This window comes from Scyliorhinus canicula, chromosome 9 (genome assembly GCF_902713615.1).
Source record: "Scyliorhinus canicula chromosome 9, sScyCan1.1, whole genome shotgun sequence".
Lineage (NCBI taxonomy): Eukaryota > Metazoa > Chordata > Chondrichthyes > Carcharhiniformes > Scyliorhinidae > Scyliorhinus > Scyliorhinus canicula.
In genome coordinates, this window is record NC_052154.1 from 148,374,889 (window position 1) to 148,391,593 (window position 16,705).

Here is a 16,705-nt window from a genome sequence, read left to right on the forward strand (position 1 = left end):
TTTTTTTTTAAACAGAGAGAGTGCACATCGTGCATGCATTGTCTCTACACAATGTGCAGAATGTGTGCAGTTGACTGGAAACGAGTTCCAAATTGACTGGTCAACTGCGATCAATGTTTTAGATACCTCGGTATTAAAGACATCAAGTGATGTGAGGTTAGTGTGGGGAAAATAGCGTTGAGGGAGAAGCTTACTCATGATTGTATTAGATGGCAGAACAGGCTTGGGGGGCCGAATGGCCTATTCCTATTCGTGAATTCCTATGCTGTGAAACTTCCTGTGATATAATTGGCAGCAAGGTGGAACAGTGATTTGTGGAGACCTGTATAAAGGTGAGTCGAGAGAAGATGGAGAGAAAACGTTAAACAAGGCATGGATTTATGTAGCGCCTATCCCAACCTGTGAACATCCTCAATTGCTTTACAGTTTTTGAAAATTCTTGAAGGAGTCACTGACAACCGCTGAGTTGTGCAGAACAAGCTGCCACAAACAGCACTGAGGTGTTGACCAACTCATGTCTTTGTCTGATGCTGGACAATGAGCAAGCGTTGACGAGGACATCCAGATAACTCTCCTGTTCTTCTTTCATACTGCTGTGGGAGTTTTTGCTTCACCTCCGAGAGTAGCTGGGGGCTGTATCTAACATCTCATTCGGAAGATGGCACCTTCAACAGTGCAGCACCCCCTCAGTACTTCAGTGAAATGTTGATTACATCTGCAGGTTTCTCGAGTGGGGTTCGAAGTCAAGAATGTCTGATTCAGAGACAAGGATGCTACTATTGAGCCAAGGCTGAGACCACTTTCAGTGGTTATATTTGGTGAGAGGGAGAAAGGATTGTCCTTGGATGGTGTGTTAGCAGGAGAAGTGGTCCCTGAATGGTGTGGCAAAATGAGAACAGATGTGCTTTGCAATGTAGATTGGTGTGGTAGTGGTAGCATAATCTGTAGGTTTGGTTGGGTGGGGGGGGGATTTCATGATTTTGATGTATTTTAAGTTTCAAGCTCCTTTGTGGTAAACCTGCCTATAAATGGATATTGGTATCAAAACACGCATGTAATAACTACCTTGCAGATGTTAAAGAGAATCATAGTGTGATAAATTCTGGAATCCCTTTTGACTTCTCAACAAAAGATTAATGCTATGAAGTCTTTGTTTTAAAAAAAAAGCATATATTGTTCACTAATGGCTGTGCTCATTAAGCAACTAAAACTGTAAATGATAATTACTGCCAGTGTGGCGATCTTTCCATGTTGGATATGTAAATTTGCATGAGTGTGACCCAGTGTCGCTGGATATATTGAGAAACACATGAAAGAAATGCTGAAATGGATTTTGCTTTGTGTTTTCTTTTCAGCTCTGATTTTGCAGATCCTGAATCCAGGAAAATTGCTTAAGTATTACGAGTGGAGGCTTCTGAGCCCCCTTTCCGGCAATAACTCCCTTAATTTGTGTGGGAAGAGGGCTCTCTTCCTCCGCTCCACCATGACTCAACTGAGATTTGCAAGTGCCTTTCCTGTTAAAATCAATGGGATCTGGAGGTCATGTCCCCTCTGTTGAGTTTCCATGCTAGTTTTTGATCAAGAACAACAAATTTAATTTATCTCGCACCTTTGACACAGTAAAACATCCAAGGGCACTTCACAGGTGCGATTCCCAAGCCAGATTTGATGCTGAGCCACAAAAGACAATATTAGGATAGGTGTACAAAAGCTTGGTCAAACCTATAGATTTTGAAAAGTATCTTGAAGGAGGGGAAAGAAGTAGAAAAGCAGTGGAGATTTTGGGATAAAATTCCAGAATTTAGGATCTGGCAGTAGAAGGCATTGCCAGTGGTGGATCAGTCAAGCTGTGAAGCTCTGACCTTACCAATTGGTTAATTGATTGAAGTACTGCAATTGCTTTAAATTTTTTGACTGAGATCTCTCGCAAACACTCGTGTAATTTGCAAGGCGTTGCAAAGCAACAAAACTGAAAGAGTGCTATCATCGCATAAAACATCTTTACTCGTATAGTTTATAGCAAAAATAGTTTGTTATAAGTCAAATACAGTAAAACATAGGAAAAGGTGGACAGAAATCTGTCCACAAAATAATAAATCTGTCCCCCCCCCCCCCTTTATTATTTTGTGGCTGAAAATTTATGAAACATTGACCCCTACTGCTTAACAAATTAAAAACATTCCCTTCTTCTCTGTAACCTGTTGGGACTGTCATGTTTTGGCTTAATGCTGCCACCCTTTAAGAGCTGTTTCTGTTTATGCATTACTTGCTGTTTTTGTGCTGTAAAGCCAGCTGATAGATTTACAGTGTGCTCTAGAAGCTTATTTAGCAATGCAATTGATTCAAATTGCATCTAAACTGCCAAAATTAGGCTTAAAAAAAGAGTATTGTCAAAAAGATCGCTTTTCAATTTAGCGAACGGACTAATGCGAGCTAAGAAAATTTCCACTGCTATCCTGTCATTTCAGAGTGTGGATAATGCTGTATTTGATTACCAATATAAGCATTTGGCACAAGTGAACACTGTGTTGCACTTTGAAGCTGTAATAAGAGCATGGACACTTGCTGTTCCAATTCAGCAATGCATGACAGACAATTCCAGATCATTTGCAAGTCATTTTAGATAATCTTTTCAATATGTTTTTTCTCTTCAGAACTCTGAGGAACCACTTGTTAATCGTAGCCAAAAGACTTCTAGTGAGACACTGGGAGCGCTAGATAAACCATGTTTATCCGAATGGACCACTTTGGTAGGGGACACTGCAAATTGTGAATGAGCATCGTTGAGTGTCAAGAGTGAAAGTGATTGTATTCTGAGCATGAAAGCCTTTGTTTTCACGTCTGTCATGTGTGGCATGCTTTGTCCACTGCTGAGATGCATATAGCTATGCTATTCCATCTTTTTCTGACTATTTTCTTCTTGCACTATTTTGTGGTGTGTAAATCCTGTGGGTGAAGTAGAGTTTTGTGATGCACTATCCAAGGAACTCGTCTACCTTCAGGCTATGCCTCTGCTTGCCTCCTGTTATATGCAGAATGATGGGCAGTTTGCAGTGTGTCACAGGGTTGAAAGGCATAGAGCTACACAAGCAACATCTGAACAGTTTATTAATGACTTTGAAAAGCCAAGAATATGGTTACTCCTCAGGACAGCTCCCTGGTATTTGTTCTTCGCTGGTCTTCAGTCTTTTCCTTGCTGAAATCACCAGATTTTCGTTTGTTGTCATAAACATTTGCTGTCCAGTTTTGCGATGGGTCCAGGGTGCTTCTCTTGGGAGTTCCGCTGAACAGATTGTTACTGAAAGACATAACATACTCATAATGCATAAATTCAACATCCCTCCCTCAACCAATCCTGCTAAAAACAAATTACCTGGAGTTCAGCCTGTTGCTGTTTGCACATAATTGCCATGCTGCCGCATTTTCCAACTTAACAACAGCGATCGTTGCCTTCAAAGTAACTTGTCAGTGAAGTGATTTGTGATTCTCATGAGCGATGTGACGGGGTGGTATGTGGAAGCAAGCACTTTAAAGGTTCTTACTCAGTGAACAGTTGAAAAAAATCATTTAACTTTGTGGAATCAAACAAGAACATTGCATTGTTTCCGAAAACCAAACTGAGTATAAAGCTGATATAGAACATAGAACAGTACAGCACAGAACAGGCCCTTCGGCCCTCGATGTTGTGCTGAGCAATGATCACCTTACTCAAACCCACGTATCCACCCTATACTCGTAACCCAACAACTCCCCCCCTTAACCTTACTATTAGGACACTACGGGCAATTTAGCATGGCCAATCCACCTAACCCGCACATCTTTGGACTGTGGGAGGAAACCGGAGCACCCGGAGGAAACCCACGCACACACGGGGAGGACGTGCAGACTCCACACAGACAGTGACCCAGCCGGGAATCGAACCTGGGACCCTGGAGCTGTGAAGCATTTATGCTAACCACCATGCTACCGTGCTGCCCCAATGGTAAACTGCAAACAATAATCCTGTGGTATAGCCTTATCGAAAAAAGAACAATTTAAAGGGCCGTTAACTATTATTAGAATCATTCCTGCAGTTTAAATTTAGATTAATTGTCCATTGCAACAGGGAGAATGTTTGGTGAAATTAGTACCACTCAGTTTGTTTTTTCTACCCCAAAAGAAAGGTCCCTACCACTCCTATCTTGGAATTCACGAGGATCGCAGGTTCGAGTCAGACTCTAGAGACATCAGCACAAATTCGTTAAATTTTCTAAAATTCCCTAGATCTTGGAAAGGCCCTGTCAAATTGGAAAAGAGTGCATGTGACTCCCCTGTTCAAGAAAGGATGGATGCAGAAAGTAGGAAACAACAAGCCAGTTAGCTGAACATCTGTCAGAGGTAAATTGCTGGAATATATTATTTTGGAGGTTATAGCGGGGAACTTAGAAAATCGCAATGCAATCAAGGATATAAATGCGTCAAGAGCAGTTCAGAGAAGGTTCACTCGACTGATATCTGGGATTGGGGGCCAGGAGTGGGCTGCTTTGCTATGAGGAAAGTTTGGACAGGAGTGGCCTTTATCCATTGAAGTTCAGAAGATTAAGAGATGATCTTACTGAAACATATAAGATGACAAAGTAGATGCTGAAAGGATGTCCCCCTTTGTTCGACTAGACTAGAAATAGGGGGCACAGTTTAAAAATAAGGGATGGGATTCTCTAATCCCGTGGCAGAGTGAAAAATAAGGGATGGGATTCTCTAATCCCGTGGCAGAGTTGGTTTGTAGTTTTGAGTGAATTTATTCACAAATCAATATCTGAACCTCCTTCAATCACAGCGAATTTGGAATAGTGGGTTTGATCTGTACAAGGAATCATTGCCACGGGAAACCACGTGCTGTCTATCTGTAATCAAAACAGACATTGCTGGAAACACACAATGTGGTGACTAGGGGCTTTTCACAGTAACTTCATTGAAGCCTACTCGTGACAATAAGCGATTTTCATTTCATTTCAATAGGTCAGTCAAGAGGAAAGCCAGATTAACATTTTGGTTGTGGACTTTACATTTACGTCTATCTGTTTGAAATGTTAACCTATTTTTTCCCTTCATAGGTGCTGGTTGTCTTGATCTGTGTTTCCAGTGTTTTACCATTTTTCTTTTCAATTAGTCTTTAATTGCCATCTTCGCCTTTAAATTTATGTTTTAAAAAATTAATTCAAGGGATTCTCTGGCTAGGCCAGCATTTATTGCCCAACCTAATTGCCCTTGAGAAGGTGCTGGTGAGCTGCCTTCTTGAACCGCTGCAATCCATCTGGTGTAGGTACGTGTACAGTGCTGCTCGGGAGAGAGTTGCAGGATTTTGACCCAGCAACAGTGAAGGAAAGGCACAGTCAGGATGGTGTGTGGCTTGGAGGTGAACGTCCTGGTAAAGGTGTGACCATGTATGTGCTGCCCATGTCCTTCTAGATGGTGCTCGTGTGTTTTGTGGCTGATGTCTAATAATCCTTGGTGCATTCCTGCCGTGCATCTTGTAGGTGGTACACACTGCCAGTGTGGCGATCTTTCCATGTTGGTACACACTGCACTTAGTGTGCATTGGTGGAGTGAGTGAATGCTTGTGGAAGTGATGCCAATCAAGCAGGCTGCTTTGCCCTGGGTGGTGTCCAGCTTCTTGAGTGTTGTTGGAGCTGCACTCATCCAGGCATGGGAGAATATTCTATAACATTCCTGACTCGTGTCTTGTCGATTGTGGACAGACTTTGAGGAGTCAGGATCTGAGTTATTTGCCAAGAGGATTCCAAGCCTCCTAGATTCCTAACTCCTTTTGTAGCCATGATGTTTATATGATTAGTTCGGTTCAGTTTCTGTCCAATGGTTACCCCCAGGATGTTAACAGTGGGGTTTTCAGCGATGAATGTCAAGGGCGATGGTTAAAATTTAGAGTACCCAATTCATTTTTTCCACGGCAGCACGGTAGCATTGTGGATAGCACAAATGCTTCACAGCTCCAGGGTCCCAGGTTTGATTCCGGCTTGGGTCACTGCACATCCTCCTCGTGTGTGCGTGAGTTTCCTCCGGGTGCTCCAGTTTCCTCCCACAGTCCAAAGATGTGCAGGTTAGGTGGATTGGCCATGCTAAATTGCCCTCCGTGTCCAAAATTGTCCTTAGTGTTGGGTGGGGTTACTGGGTTGTGGGGATAGGGCGGAGGTGTTGACCTTGGGTAGGGTACTCTTTCCAGGAGCCGGTGCAGACTCGATGGGCCAAATGGCCTCCTTCTGCAAATTCTATGAATTAAGGGGCAATTTAGTGTGGCCAATCCACCTACCTGCACAGCTTCCATGAGGGCAGGGCAGGCTGGTGAAATGGGCAGGTACAATTTAATGTGAAGATGTATGACGTGATACATTTTGGAAGGAAGAACAAAGGGAGGAAGCACATGAAGAGAGAGACATGTGGATATTTGTGCACAAGTTACAAAATGTGGCAAGATCGGCTGAGAGATTGGTTAAGAAGGCATACAGGAACCTGGGCTTAATAGAGGAAAGGCATACAGGAACCTGGGCTTAATAGAGGTACAGAGTAGAAAACCAAGGAAGTAGGTCGAACATAGAGGGAAATATTCAGTAAATGGCAAAACTCTTAGGAATATAGAAAATCAGAGAGACCTGGGAGTGCAGGTCCACAGATCTTTGATAGTGGCAACACAAGTGGACAAGTTAGTTAAGAAAGCATATGGAATGCTTCACTTCATTGGACGGGGCATAGAGTATAAAAGCTGGCACTGGGCTATCTCCATCCTCACCACAGTACACTATATTTCCAAGTTTTGTGTAATCTTAAGATTTTGAAATTGTACCCCGTTAACCCAAGTTTAAATTGTTAATATAGATCAAGAAAAGTTGTGGCCAGAGTACCGAACACTTTCCTCAACTCGGAAAACAATTCATTCACCACAGTTCTCTGGCTGCATGTCACCAACTTCATGTCACGCCCCCAAGTTTGAAGAACACTGGGCTGGGTGGATTGGCCTCACTAAATTGGCCATTAATTGGAAAAAGTAAATTGGGTACATAGAACATAGAACATAGAACAGTACAGCACAGAACAGGCCCTTCGGCCCTCGATGTTGTGCCGAGCAATGATCACCCTTCTTAAACCCACGTAACCCGTATACCCGTAACCCAACAATCCCCCATTAATCTTACACTACGGGCAATTTAGCATGGCCAATCCACCTAACCCGCACATCTTTGGACTGTGGGAGGAAACCGGAGCACCCGGAGGAAACCCACGCACACACGGGGAGGACGTGCAGACTCCGCACAGACAGTGACCCAGCCGGGAATCGAACCTGGGACCCCGGAGCTGTGAAGCATTGATGCTAACCACCATGCTACCGTGAGGCCCCGAAAGCTATAATAAATAAAAGCTGGCAGATCATGCTGCATGTGTATAGAACTTTGGTAAGGCCACACTTGGAATATTATGCGCAATTCTGGTCGCCACACTACCAGAAGGATGTGGAGGCTTTGGAGAGGGTGCAGAGGAAGTTGACCAGGATGTTGCCTGGTCTGGAGGGTGTTATGCAGAGAGGCTGAATAGACTTGGACTGTTTTCATTAGAGCGCCGGAGGTTGAGGGGCGACCTGATAGAAATTTACAAGATTATGAGGGTCATGGGTAGGGTAGATGGGCAGGCACTCTTTCCTAAGGTGGAAGGGTCAGTCATGAGGGGGCATAGGTTTAAGGTCCGTCAGGCAAAGTTTAGAGGAGATGTGCGAGGCAGGTTATTTTACACAGAGGATGATGAATGCCTGAATGCGCTGCCAGGAGAGGTTGTGGAAGCAGATACATTAAAGGCGTTCAAAAGGCATCTTGACAAATACATGGATAGGATGGGTATAGAGGGATACAGCACTAGGAAGTGCTGAGGGTTTTGGTCGGGGGGGGGGGGTTATGACCGGTAGAAGCTTGGGAGGGCAGAAGGGCCTGTTCCTGTGCTGTTTTGTTCTTTGAACCGTTGCAAAACACTGGTTTTGCCTCAACTGGAATGTCATGTTCAATTGTAAGTACCGCTCTTTGAGTAGTATATGTCGGCATTGAAAAGGGTGCAGAAAAGATTTCAACAAATGATTCCAGGGATGAGGGACTTGCGTGATGTGAATAGAACAGAGAAGCTTGGGCTTTCCTGAAACCAGCAGGATGCTAGGTGGCAATTTGAATGGGTGATTTGGGGATTGGTTCTCCTTGTTCCTGTGGCGAATCATGCAGGGACAGTGTAAAAACATTGAGTTAGAAAATAAGCTGTGATTTATTTCAAACTCCTGGTCATGACCCACGGGGGGGTCGTGGGCGAGTGTCAGGTGGGTCATGGGGCCATTGGTCGCAGTGTTCCCGGTCGTGGGAAGAAGTTCTCAAGAACCTCGACCAGGTTTTAAAAATGCCGTGCCTCCTCAGCAGTGCAATGGCCTGGAGCCCAGCGAAGCAGACAGCTGCCTCCTGGTGTCAGCGCACCGACCCAGGAGCAGATTCTTTTTGAAAATCGATGGAGTCTTCTCTCCAGAAGTGGTAGTAGGGAGAAGTACACTGAAGTTACATGCACTGGGCATGAGATAGATTCCTCCATTTTGCAGATGTCACCAATGCTTGTGTGAGCTTCAGGGCCTCTGGTGAACAACTCATTAAGAAGCTGAAATCAGGAGCAAAGCAATATAAATAAGTTTTCTTGAGGTATGGGTTTATTAATTGCGTCAATGCAAATCCGGTTGCAAAGCCAATGCGTGTTATATGCAGGGACGTATTGGCAAATTAAAGATTAAAACCCTCAACTTCAAAGGCATTTGAAGACTAAGCATGGCGAGTTCGAGGATATTGATATTTTTCAAAGGTTGCAGTGAGAACTTGTATCATCAGCTGAAGTCCTTAGCAGAAATATACCATCGAATGACAAAGCAAGTAAGATCGTGAGGACCAAGCAGGCTCAGCTGTTGCATTAAAAGTAAGCAAAAATGGTGGGTTGCGAAGGTCGGTCGGTGTGGGTCGCAAAGGATGGCTGGTTGGTAAAATTGGGTCCTGGGCAAAAAGGTTTGAAAAACACGGATCTATTTGAATAGTGGAGCAGTCTTGAGGGGCTGAATGGCCTAAACTTGCTCCTACTTCTAAGTTCCAAGAGAAAGAAGGTTGTGAGGATATTTGATCAAATGTGTTCAAAACCTTGAAGGGTCAGGACACAATAGAGAGCAACTGTTCTCAATGGCAGGAGGATCAAGAAATAATCAATACAGATTTAAGGTAGTTGGCAAAAGAATTAAAGGCAAGAAGAGGAAGAATATTTTATGCAGCAAGTGGCTACAATCTGGAACGTACTGCCAGCGAATGCTTTTGTAGAGGCAGATTCAATAATGCCCTTTGAAAGGGATTTGGATAGATACATGCAGGGATACAAATTGCGGTGAAGCGGGGAAGAGACAGTGGAGTGGGTTGTGACTAGCTAAATTGCTCTTGCAGACAACAGGCACCAACACAATTGGCCAAATGTCCTCCTTCTGTGACAAAAAACACTATGATTCTGTATGAAGTGTGTTGGCATTTGGTACATTTGCATGATGGGTGTTCTTGTACAGGCATTTGTTCCTCTGGCTGTTGGTAGGAATTTTGGTGTGCGCGATGGGGGAGCTTAATTGCATCATTAGTTTGTTAGCTTGACGGCATTCTCTTCTCCGGAAAACAATGAGGGTTGGGTCATGTAATCTATTCAAAGCTGAGTTAGATAGATTTTTGTTAGATGGGAGACGAGCGTTAGGGGACAGACAGCAAAGTGGAGTCGAGGCCACAACCAGATCTGCCATGATGCTATCAAATAGCAGTGCAAGCTTAAAGGCCAGATGGCCTTCCCCCCAAGTCCTATGTTCCTTTAATGAATAAGGTGATTCTCTGGTCTTTAACTTGCCTTTCTTATTGCACATTGCCATGTCAGGAGCTGATTAAGCTCCTTTTGCATTGCATTATTGGTACTAATTTGCAATCCTCACATTAATTAAGTTTTTGCTAAGTTAATTTTGTCGAAGTTTATTTTCTAAAATAGTTCCTGCTGCTGAAGCTCGCTTCGAAAAAATGATCCTCTTTCTGCAGTACTATTGGTATGACCGCATGTAGAAATGCCAGCCTATTTGAGAAATGCTAAAATCGATGTCAGGTTGCCAAATCATTTAGCACCTGTTTTCATTTGGGACAAATTGTGGCTGCAAACTGGATCCACACTTAATTGAGTCTTGTCGTAACTATAGAAAAACATGATGGTTAATCAACTGGCCCATCCCGGTATTTATGTTCCACGCGGGTTGCCTCACAACCCACTTCATCGAAGCATATCTTTATTCCTTTCTCTCCTGTAGTTATCCAGCTTCTTAAATTAACTTCTGTTATGCAGTGGAGATATTGTTAATGTTGGTATACCAAGCTTTCCTGTCTGTACGTGGTCAGAGGTCTGTCTTTTGTATAGCGTATAAGGAAGTAGGTGCAAGAGTAGCTGTTTTGCACCTGCTGCACCATTCAATAAAATCATATCTCACCTTGCAGTATCATATCCCTCGGTTTGCTTAGTAAACAAAATTTGTCAGTCTTTGCCGTGGATATACTGAACGACTGAACATTCACAGCCCTCTCGGGTAGAAAATTCCAACAGTTCACAATTTGAGTGAATTAATCGCACCTCACCTCAATCCTAAATGGTCGATCCCATTCAGAGACTATGATCCCTAGTTTAGACTCTCCAACCAGGAGAAATATCCAGCATCTACTCTGCCAACCCCCTTTAGAGTTGTATGTTTCAATGAGATTACTTCTCATTTTTCCATATTCTAGAGAACATCAGCCTGTTCTTTTCAATTTCTTCTCATCAGACAATCCCCTCACCCTAGGAATCAGTCTGACAAACTTTTTGATGCATTTGCTCGAAGGCAAGTATGTCCTTCCTTAAGTAAGGAGACCAAAACCGAACACAGTACTCCAGTTGTGGTCTCACCAAAGCCTCGTACAATTGCAATAAACTTCACTTTTATCCTTCAATTCTATTCTAATAAAGGCTTCCATTCCATTTGCTGCCTTATTTGCTTGCCATAACCTGTTTGTTATTTTACTGTGATTTGCATACAAGGACAGCCCTCTGAATATTAAGTCTCTCACCATTTAAGAATAATCTACATTTCTGTTTTGCCTGTCAAAGGGTGGCACAGTGGTTAGCACTGCTGCCTCACAGTGCCCGGGTTCAGTTCCAGCCTCCGGTGATTGTCTGTGTGGAATTTGCACTTTCTCCCCGTGTCTGCGTGGGTTTCCTCCGGGTGCTCCAGTTTCCTCCCACAGTCCAAAGATGTTCCGTTTAGGTGGATTGGTAAATTTACATTTCCCCACATATGCCATCCGTCACATTCCCACCCACTCATTTAACCTGTCTAAACCTGTTGGCAGCTTATTTTCATCCTCCTTCGAGTTTATTTTCCCACTAACTTTGTATCATCAAAAAACCTGGGGTGGGATTCTCCCGTACCCGGCGGGACGGGGTGTCCTGGCGGGACGGAGTGGCGTGAACCATTCCGGCATCGGACCGCCCCAAAGGTGCAGAATCCAAATCCTCTGCACCTTCAGCGGCTAGGCTGGCGCCGGAGTGGTTTGCGCCCCGCCGGCTGGCATGGAAGGCCGTTGGCGCTACGCCAACCGGGGTCGAAGGGACTCCGCCGGCTGGCGCGAGTCTGCGCATGCGCGGGCGCATCAGCGGCTGCTGAAGTAATCCCCGTGCATGCGCGGGAGGGGGGTTCACCTACGCGTCGGCCATCGCGTCGGCTGACACGGCCGACGCGTAGGAAAAGAGTGCCCCCACAGCACAGGCCCGCCTGCGGATCGGTGGGCCCCAATCGCGGGCCAGGCCACCGTGGGGGCACCCCCCAGGGACCAGATCGCCCTGCCTGTCCCTTAGTGTCCAAAAAGACTATGTGCGGTTACTGGATTACGGGGATAGGGTGGAAGTGTGGGCTTAAGTAGGGTGCTCTTTCCAAGGGCTGGTGCAGACACGATGGGCCGAATGGCCTCCTTCTGCACTGTAAATTCTATGATTCTATGTTGACCCTGCCCCATAATATTCTACCTGTTGTGTCATAAGAATAGATCATATCATTTTACAAATGGTTGATTGGTTTATAGTTCCCAGATTTGTCTCCCCTCTTGCTTGCATTGTTTCCTTCCAAACCATGGGGACCATTCAAGAATCTAGGTGATTCTGAAAGATCAAAACCAATGTGTCCACGATCTGTTGCCGTCACTTTTAAAACCTTATGGTGTTGTCCATTTGATCCAGGGATTTGTTGGACTTCAGTCCCATTAATTGCTCCATTTTCTCGACACCCTTGGTTCCCTACAATCTCTGGAAGGATTTTTGTGCCTTCAGCTTTGACGACAGCTATAAAGTACAGTATTCAGTTACTGTGCCTGCCATTTCCTTATTCGCCATTATAATTTCTCCTGTTCTCCGATAAGGATCCACCCACCTGGCTTGTGACTGGTGTGTCCTGCTCAAGGATGACATGCATAATAGCTCTTATGTGTTGGGGTGGGAATCCTGGCAGGGATGTTGGGAAACCTGCTATGGCAGGGCGGGCACAGAACATTGCGACCAGTTTGCCGTCCAACGCGAATCCCGAATTTTTCCCTCAATGCGGGATTCCCCGGCTAATCGGAAATCTTGCTTTCAGCGGGCAGACCCAGAGAATTCAACCCTCTGTATTGCAGTGACTGAATTAGCGAGTGGGCAGCAGAAGGCCGAACTGAGTTTCATGGTGGTTTGAGGCTGCAAAGTGGCAGATCGTATTAAGGTGATAAAGTGAGATTGGATTTTTTTAGGTATTTGGAACAGGCATGATTTTGGAAGGGGTGCTTTTTTTTTGATGGTGTTTGCTTTGGCACTGATTTCATGGACAAAGATCAGTTTTAAGGGCAGTTTTTTGAATTGGCGACACAACTCGTAAGTCGAGCTCAGGAGTATTGGAGCTCTGTGCAGACAGGAACTGTCCCTTGTATGGAATTTTCCGTGCGATATTTCAGAATCCAAGAAAAACAGTTGAATTGTTATTCAACTGTTGTTCTCTTTGTCAACATGTAAAATGGTGCCTCTGGGCAGGACTGTTCTTAATTTGATCACCTAACTTTTTTTTCTTTTGTTTATAAAGAGTACCAAATTAATTTTCTTCCAATAAGGGGCAATTTTGCGTGGCCAATCCACCTTTCCTGCCCATCTTTGGGTTGTGGGGGCGAAATCCACGCAGAAACGGGAAGAATGCAAACTCCACATGGACAGTGACCCAGAGCCGGGATTGAACCTGGGACCTCGGCGCCGTGAGGCAGCAGTGCTAACCACTGCCACCGTGCTGCTCTAATTTGATCACTTAACTTAATGAATCTACTTAACATTTGGTTTATTTTTTAGAAGCACGTTGCCACAGCATCAATATATATACATCAGCTCAACCATGTGCACAACCTTCTAAGTGTCTCAAGTTGCATGGCAACTAGCACAAACCATTCCAATTGGGTCAGATAAAAGCACTGTCACTCACACAAAGGGTCAAAAAGCATTAAATCTGTAATATAGTACACAAACTAATTTCCTGTGACATTTTGCATGGATAGGCAAGACCAAACATAGCTTTCGGGTGAGCTGTGACGGGTGCCTCCTGAAACTAAGGCATGCTGATTTAATTCTGTTGCAATTTAAATTCCTGCATTGTGTCCTTTCTATATAGTATTTACACTTTATGTTAAATAGCAAAGCTCACTGCAATTTGTTCTCCTTGGAGCAAGGAAGTCACAAGGGAGATTTGATCGAGATGTTTAAAATCACGAAAATGAAGATAAACTGTCTCCAATGACTGAAGAGTTGATAACTCGAGGGCAGCTTGAGGGGAAAGAAATACGGTGACGTGAGGAAAAACGGTTTTATGGAACGATAGGTTAGGATTTGAAACACATTGCCTGACTGATTGATGCGTTTTGCTAGTAGCTTAACTAGTAGGCTAAATACTTGAAGAATACTTGCAGGAATTTGGGGTCAGAGCAGGGGAGTGGGACTAGCTGGATTATTCGTAGAAAAGAGCTGGAACTGACTTGATGGGCTGAATCATGTCGGCCTTTTGTACTGGACTATTACAGTACATGATTTGGAAAGGAGAGCAGTAGAGTCATTTTGAACCTATGAGTTTCTTTGCAGAACAGGCTGAAGAACCGGAAAACACATTTCTGGTGAGAGGACAAGATTACAGCGGGATAAATTTACACAGGTCTTTTTCATTATAAATGCCATCATAAGGATTTGTAGTGGGAAAACATTGATCCAAAAATGCAACAGAAACATGACGGTAGGAATGAAGATTTTGTGAATATGTAGTGTGCGCAGATGGAGGATTTTTTAATAGCTGGATCGCCGAGTTATTTACCGGAATATGGGCAAGGTTTTCATTTAGTTAATCCTCAATGAAGAGTTAACAGTAATGATTGTCTGCATATTCTTAAGAGGTATTGGTTATATTGGAAAAACTGGAGAGTGTATTTCCCAACTGATGCTGCTTTGTTTGAATGCAGTTCCACTAAATTTCTCTCGCTATGTTCCTCCAGATAATGCACGCACTGAAAGGGTTAAGGGCAGTGTTAAAACATGTACAGTGGGAGTTCATTAAGCAATTGTGCAGAAACTACGCCAGTTGGAAAATTAGCCTGTATATTTTCTTCTTCAGTCTATTTCATCTTTCTGCACTATAAAATGATGTGTTCGGTTGAGTGACAACCTGTGTGCCTGTTTATTGTACCTTTCATTTCTGGTTAAACTAGAACAGGTCTGCAGACAGGCGAGGACACACAGATGTGCCCTCCTGATCATTGTGACCTGACATGCCTGGAGAATGGGTATGGTGGCAAGAATATCAGGATGATTGTCTGCGAGCTACGTATAGGTCATTTGCTATACTCACTGCAATCTACTTATTTGGAGGCATGCTATCACTGTTCGGAGTGTTGAAGTGTTTGCTGATCATCCTCTGCTCCTCGAGTTCCTCAGACTGAAATCAGTACATGACTGTAATACGTTTCATCAGGAACATAAAAAGAAACATCCAATCAGTGGAATATGAGGCTAATCCTTCCCCACACCACTTCATTTAACCCTCTCAGATTTATGCTGGTAAATTAAAGGCTGATTGGGGGTTGTCTCTCATCCTATGTGAATCTTTAATACTTGTAGAATAGAAAGAAAAAATGCAAGGTTCTGTGTTTGCAGGTTTTAAAAAATAAATTTAGAGTACCCAATTATTTTTTCCAATTTTGGGCAATTTAGCGTGACTAATCCACCTAACCTGCACATCTTTGGGTTGTGGGGGAGAAACCCATGGAGACACAGTGAGAACATGCAAACTCCAGACAGACAGCGACCCAGTGCCAGGATTCAAACCGGGTCCTCAGGGCCGTAGGCAGCAATGCTCACCACTATGCCTCCGTGCTGCCCTGCGTTTGCAGGGTTAAGGAATACAGATTTATCTCGGGTTCCGGTATTCACAAAGGAGATGGGTTAATTTTTCTGTTAAAATTGTTGTGTCGTCTTCCTCCCTTCGCTACATTTTTGAGACACAACCAGCACACTGGAATGTTACACTGACACATTACATGTTTTCCTGTTGCACATGCGTGAAAAGAAATCCAAAAAAAGGAAGGCAACCTGGTCATCTGGCTAAATGAAAAATTATCTAAGATTATCATCTATAATTAAACTCAAAATGCAGCAAGCACAATTTGCTAGCTTTAAGGACGCATAATGTTACAGGCGCCAGCCTTTTAGAAGCTATATACATCTTGGTTTAATGTTTCTTGATGGAAAAGCTTAACGTCTAACTTATCGTCAACAATTAGGCAATTTTGGAGTAATGACTGGGAACAGAGGTAACTGAGGACTCAAACCATGGCAACCTGATATACTGCTAGAGTCCTCATGCACAGATCCGAGAGAATGATGATTATTGGGTCATGATATCTTCTTGGAAGGCTATTGGAATAAGCGAGAAGTTGCTGCATCTCAACAGTGCTGGTTTCCTCAATGGAAGCAGTGTTCTGGATATGGTTTGTGTTGTGGAAATTTTTCTGCGAACTTTCTCCTCCCTGCATTAGTTTCCACCAGCATATTTGGTTGCTGTCAGTTACGACGCAGCTGAAATTTCTGAGCTGTTGGAGTGTCTTGGCTTTATATTCTGAAGGCAAAACAAGATAGATCCCTCCAGCACTGTCCTGGCTGACCTTCAACCCTCCACCATCCATAAATTTGAGCGATGATGTGGAGATGCACATGCACATGTGGAGTTGGACTGGAGTGAGCACAGTAAGAAGCCTTACAACACCAGGTTAAAGTCCAACATGTTTTTTTCAAACACTAGCTTTCGGAGCACTGCTCCATTCACCTGAGGAAGGAGCAGTGCTCCGAAAGCTAGTGTTTGAAACATGTTGGACTTTAACCTGGTGTTGTAAGACTTCTTGTCTTAAATTTGAGCTCATTGCTGTCAGTATTCTAACTTGCATCAAGTCCCTGTCTCCCATCATTCTCTGTGCTTGTGAAGCCCATTGACTTTCATTTTGGAAACACTAAAAATGAAAATTCTCATTCTTGTTTTCAAACCTCTCCATGGCCTTGATCATCCTTA

General features: G+C 43.8%; 1 protein-coding gene across 2 annotated transcripts in view; it reads left to right on the forward strand.

The window, feature by feature from the left end:
- The window catches only part of hipk3a (homeodomain interacting protein kinase 3a), a 278,159-nt gene that overhangs the window by 9,996 nt on the left and 251,458 nt on the right, over nt 1-16,705 (forward strand). The window contains exon 2 of one of the 2 annotated variants that reach the window (XM_038807891.1): nt 2,655-2,750. The exons of the other annotated variant lie outside the window; for it this stretch is intronic. Coding sequence (XP_038663819.1) covers nt 2,726-2,750 — 25 coding nt within the window. The 5' untranslated portion in view covers nt 2,655-2,725. The remainder of the gene's footprint in view (nt 1-2,654; nt 2,751-16,705) is intronic. 2 annotated transcript variants of the gene reach the window in all.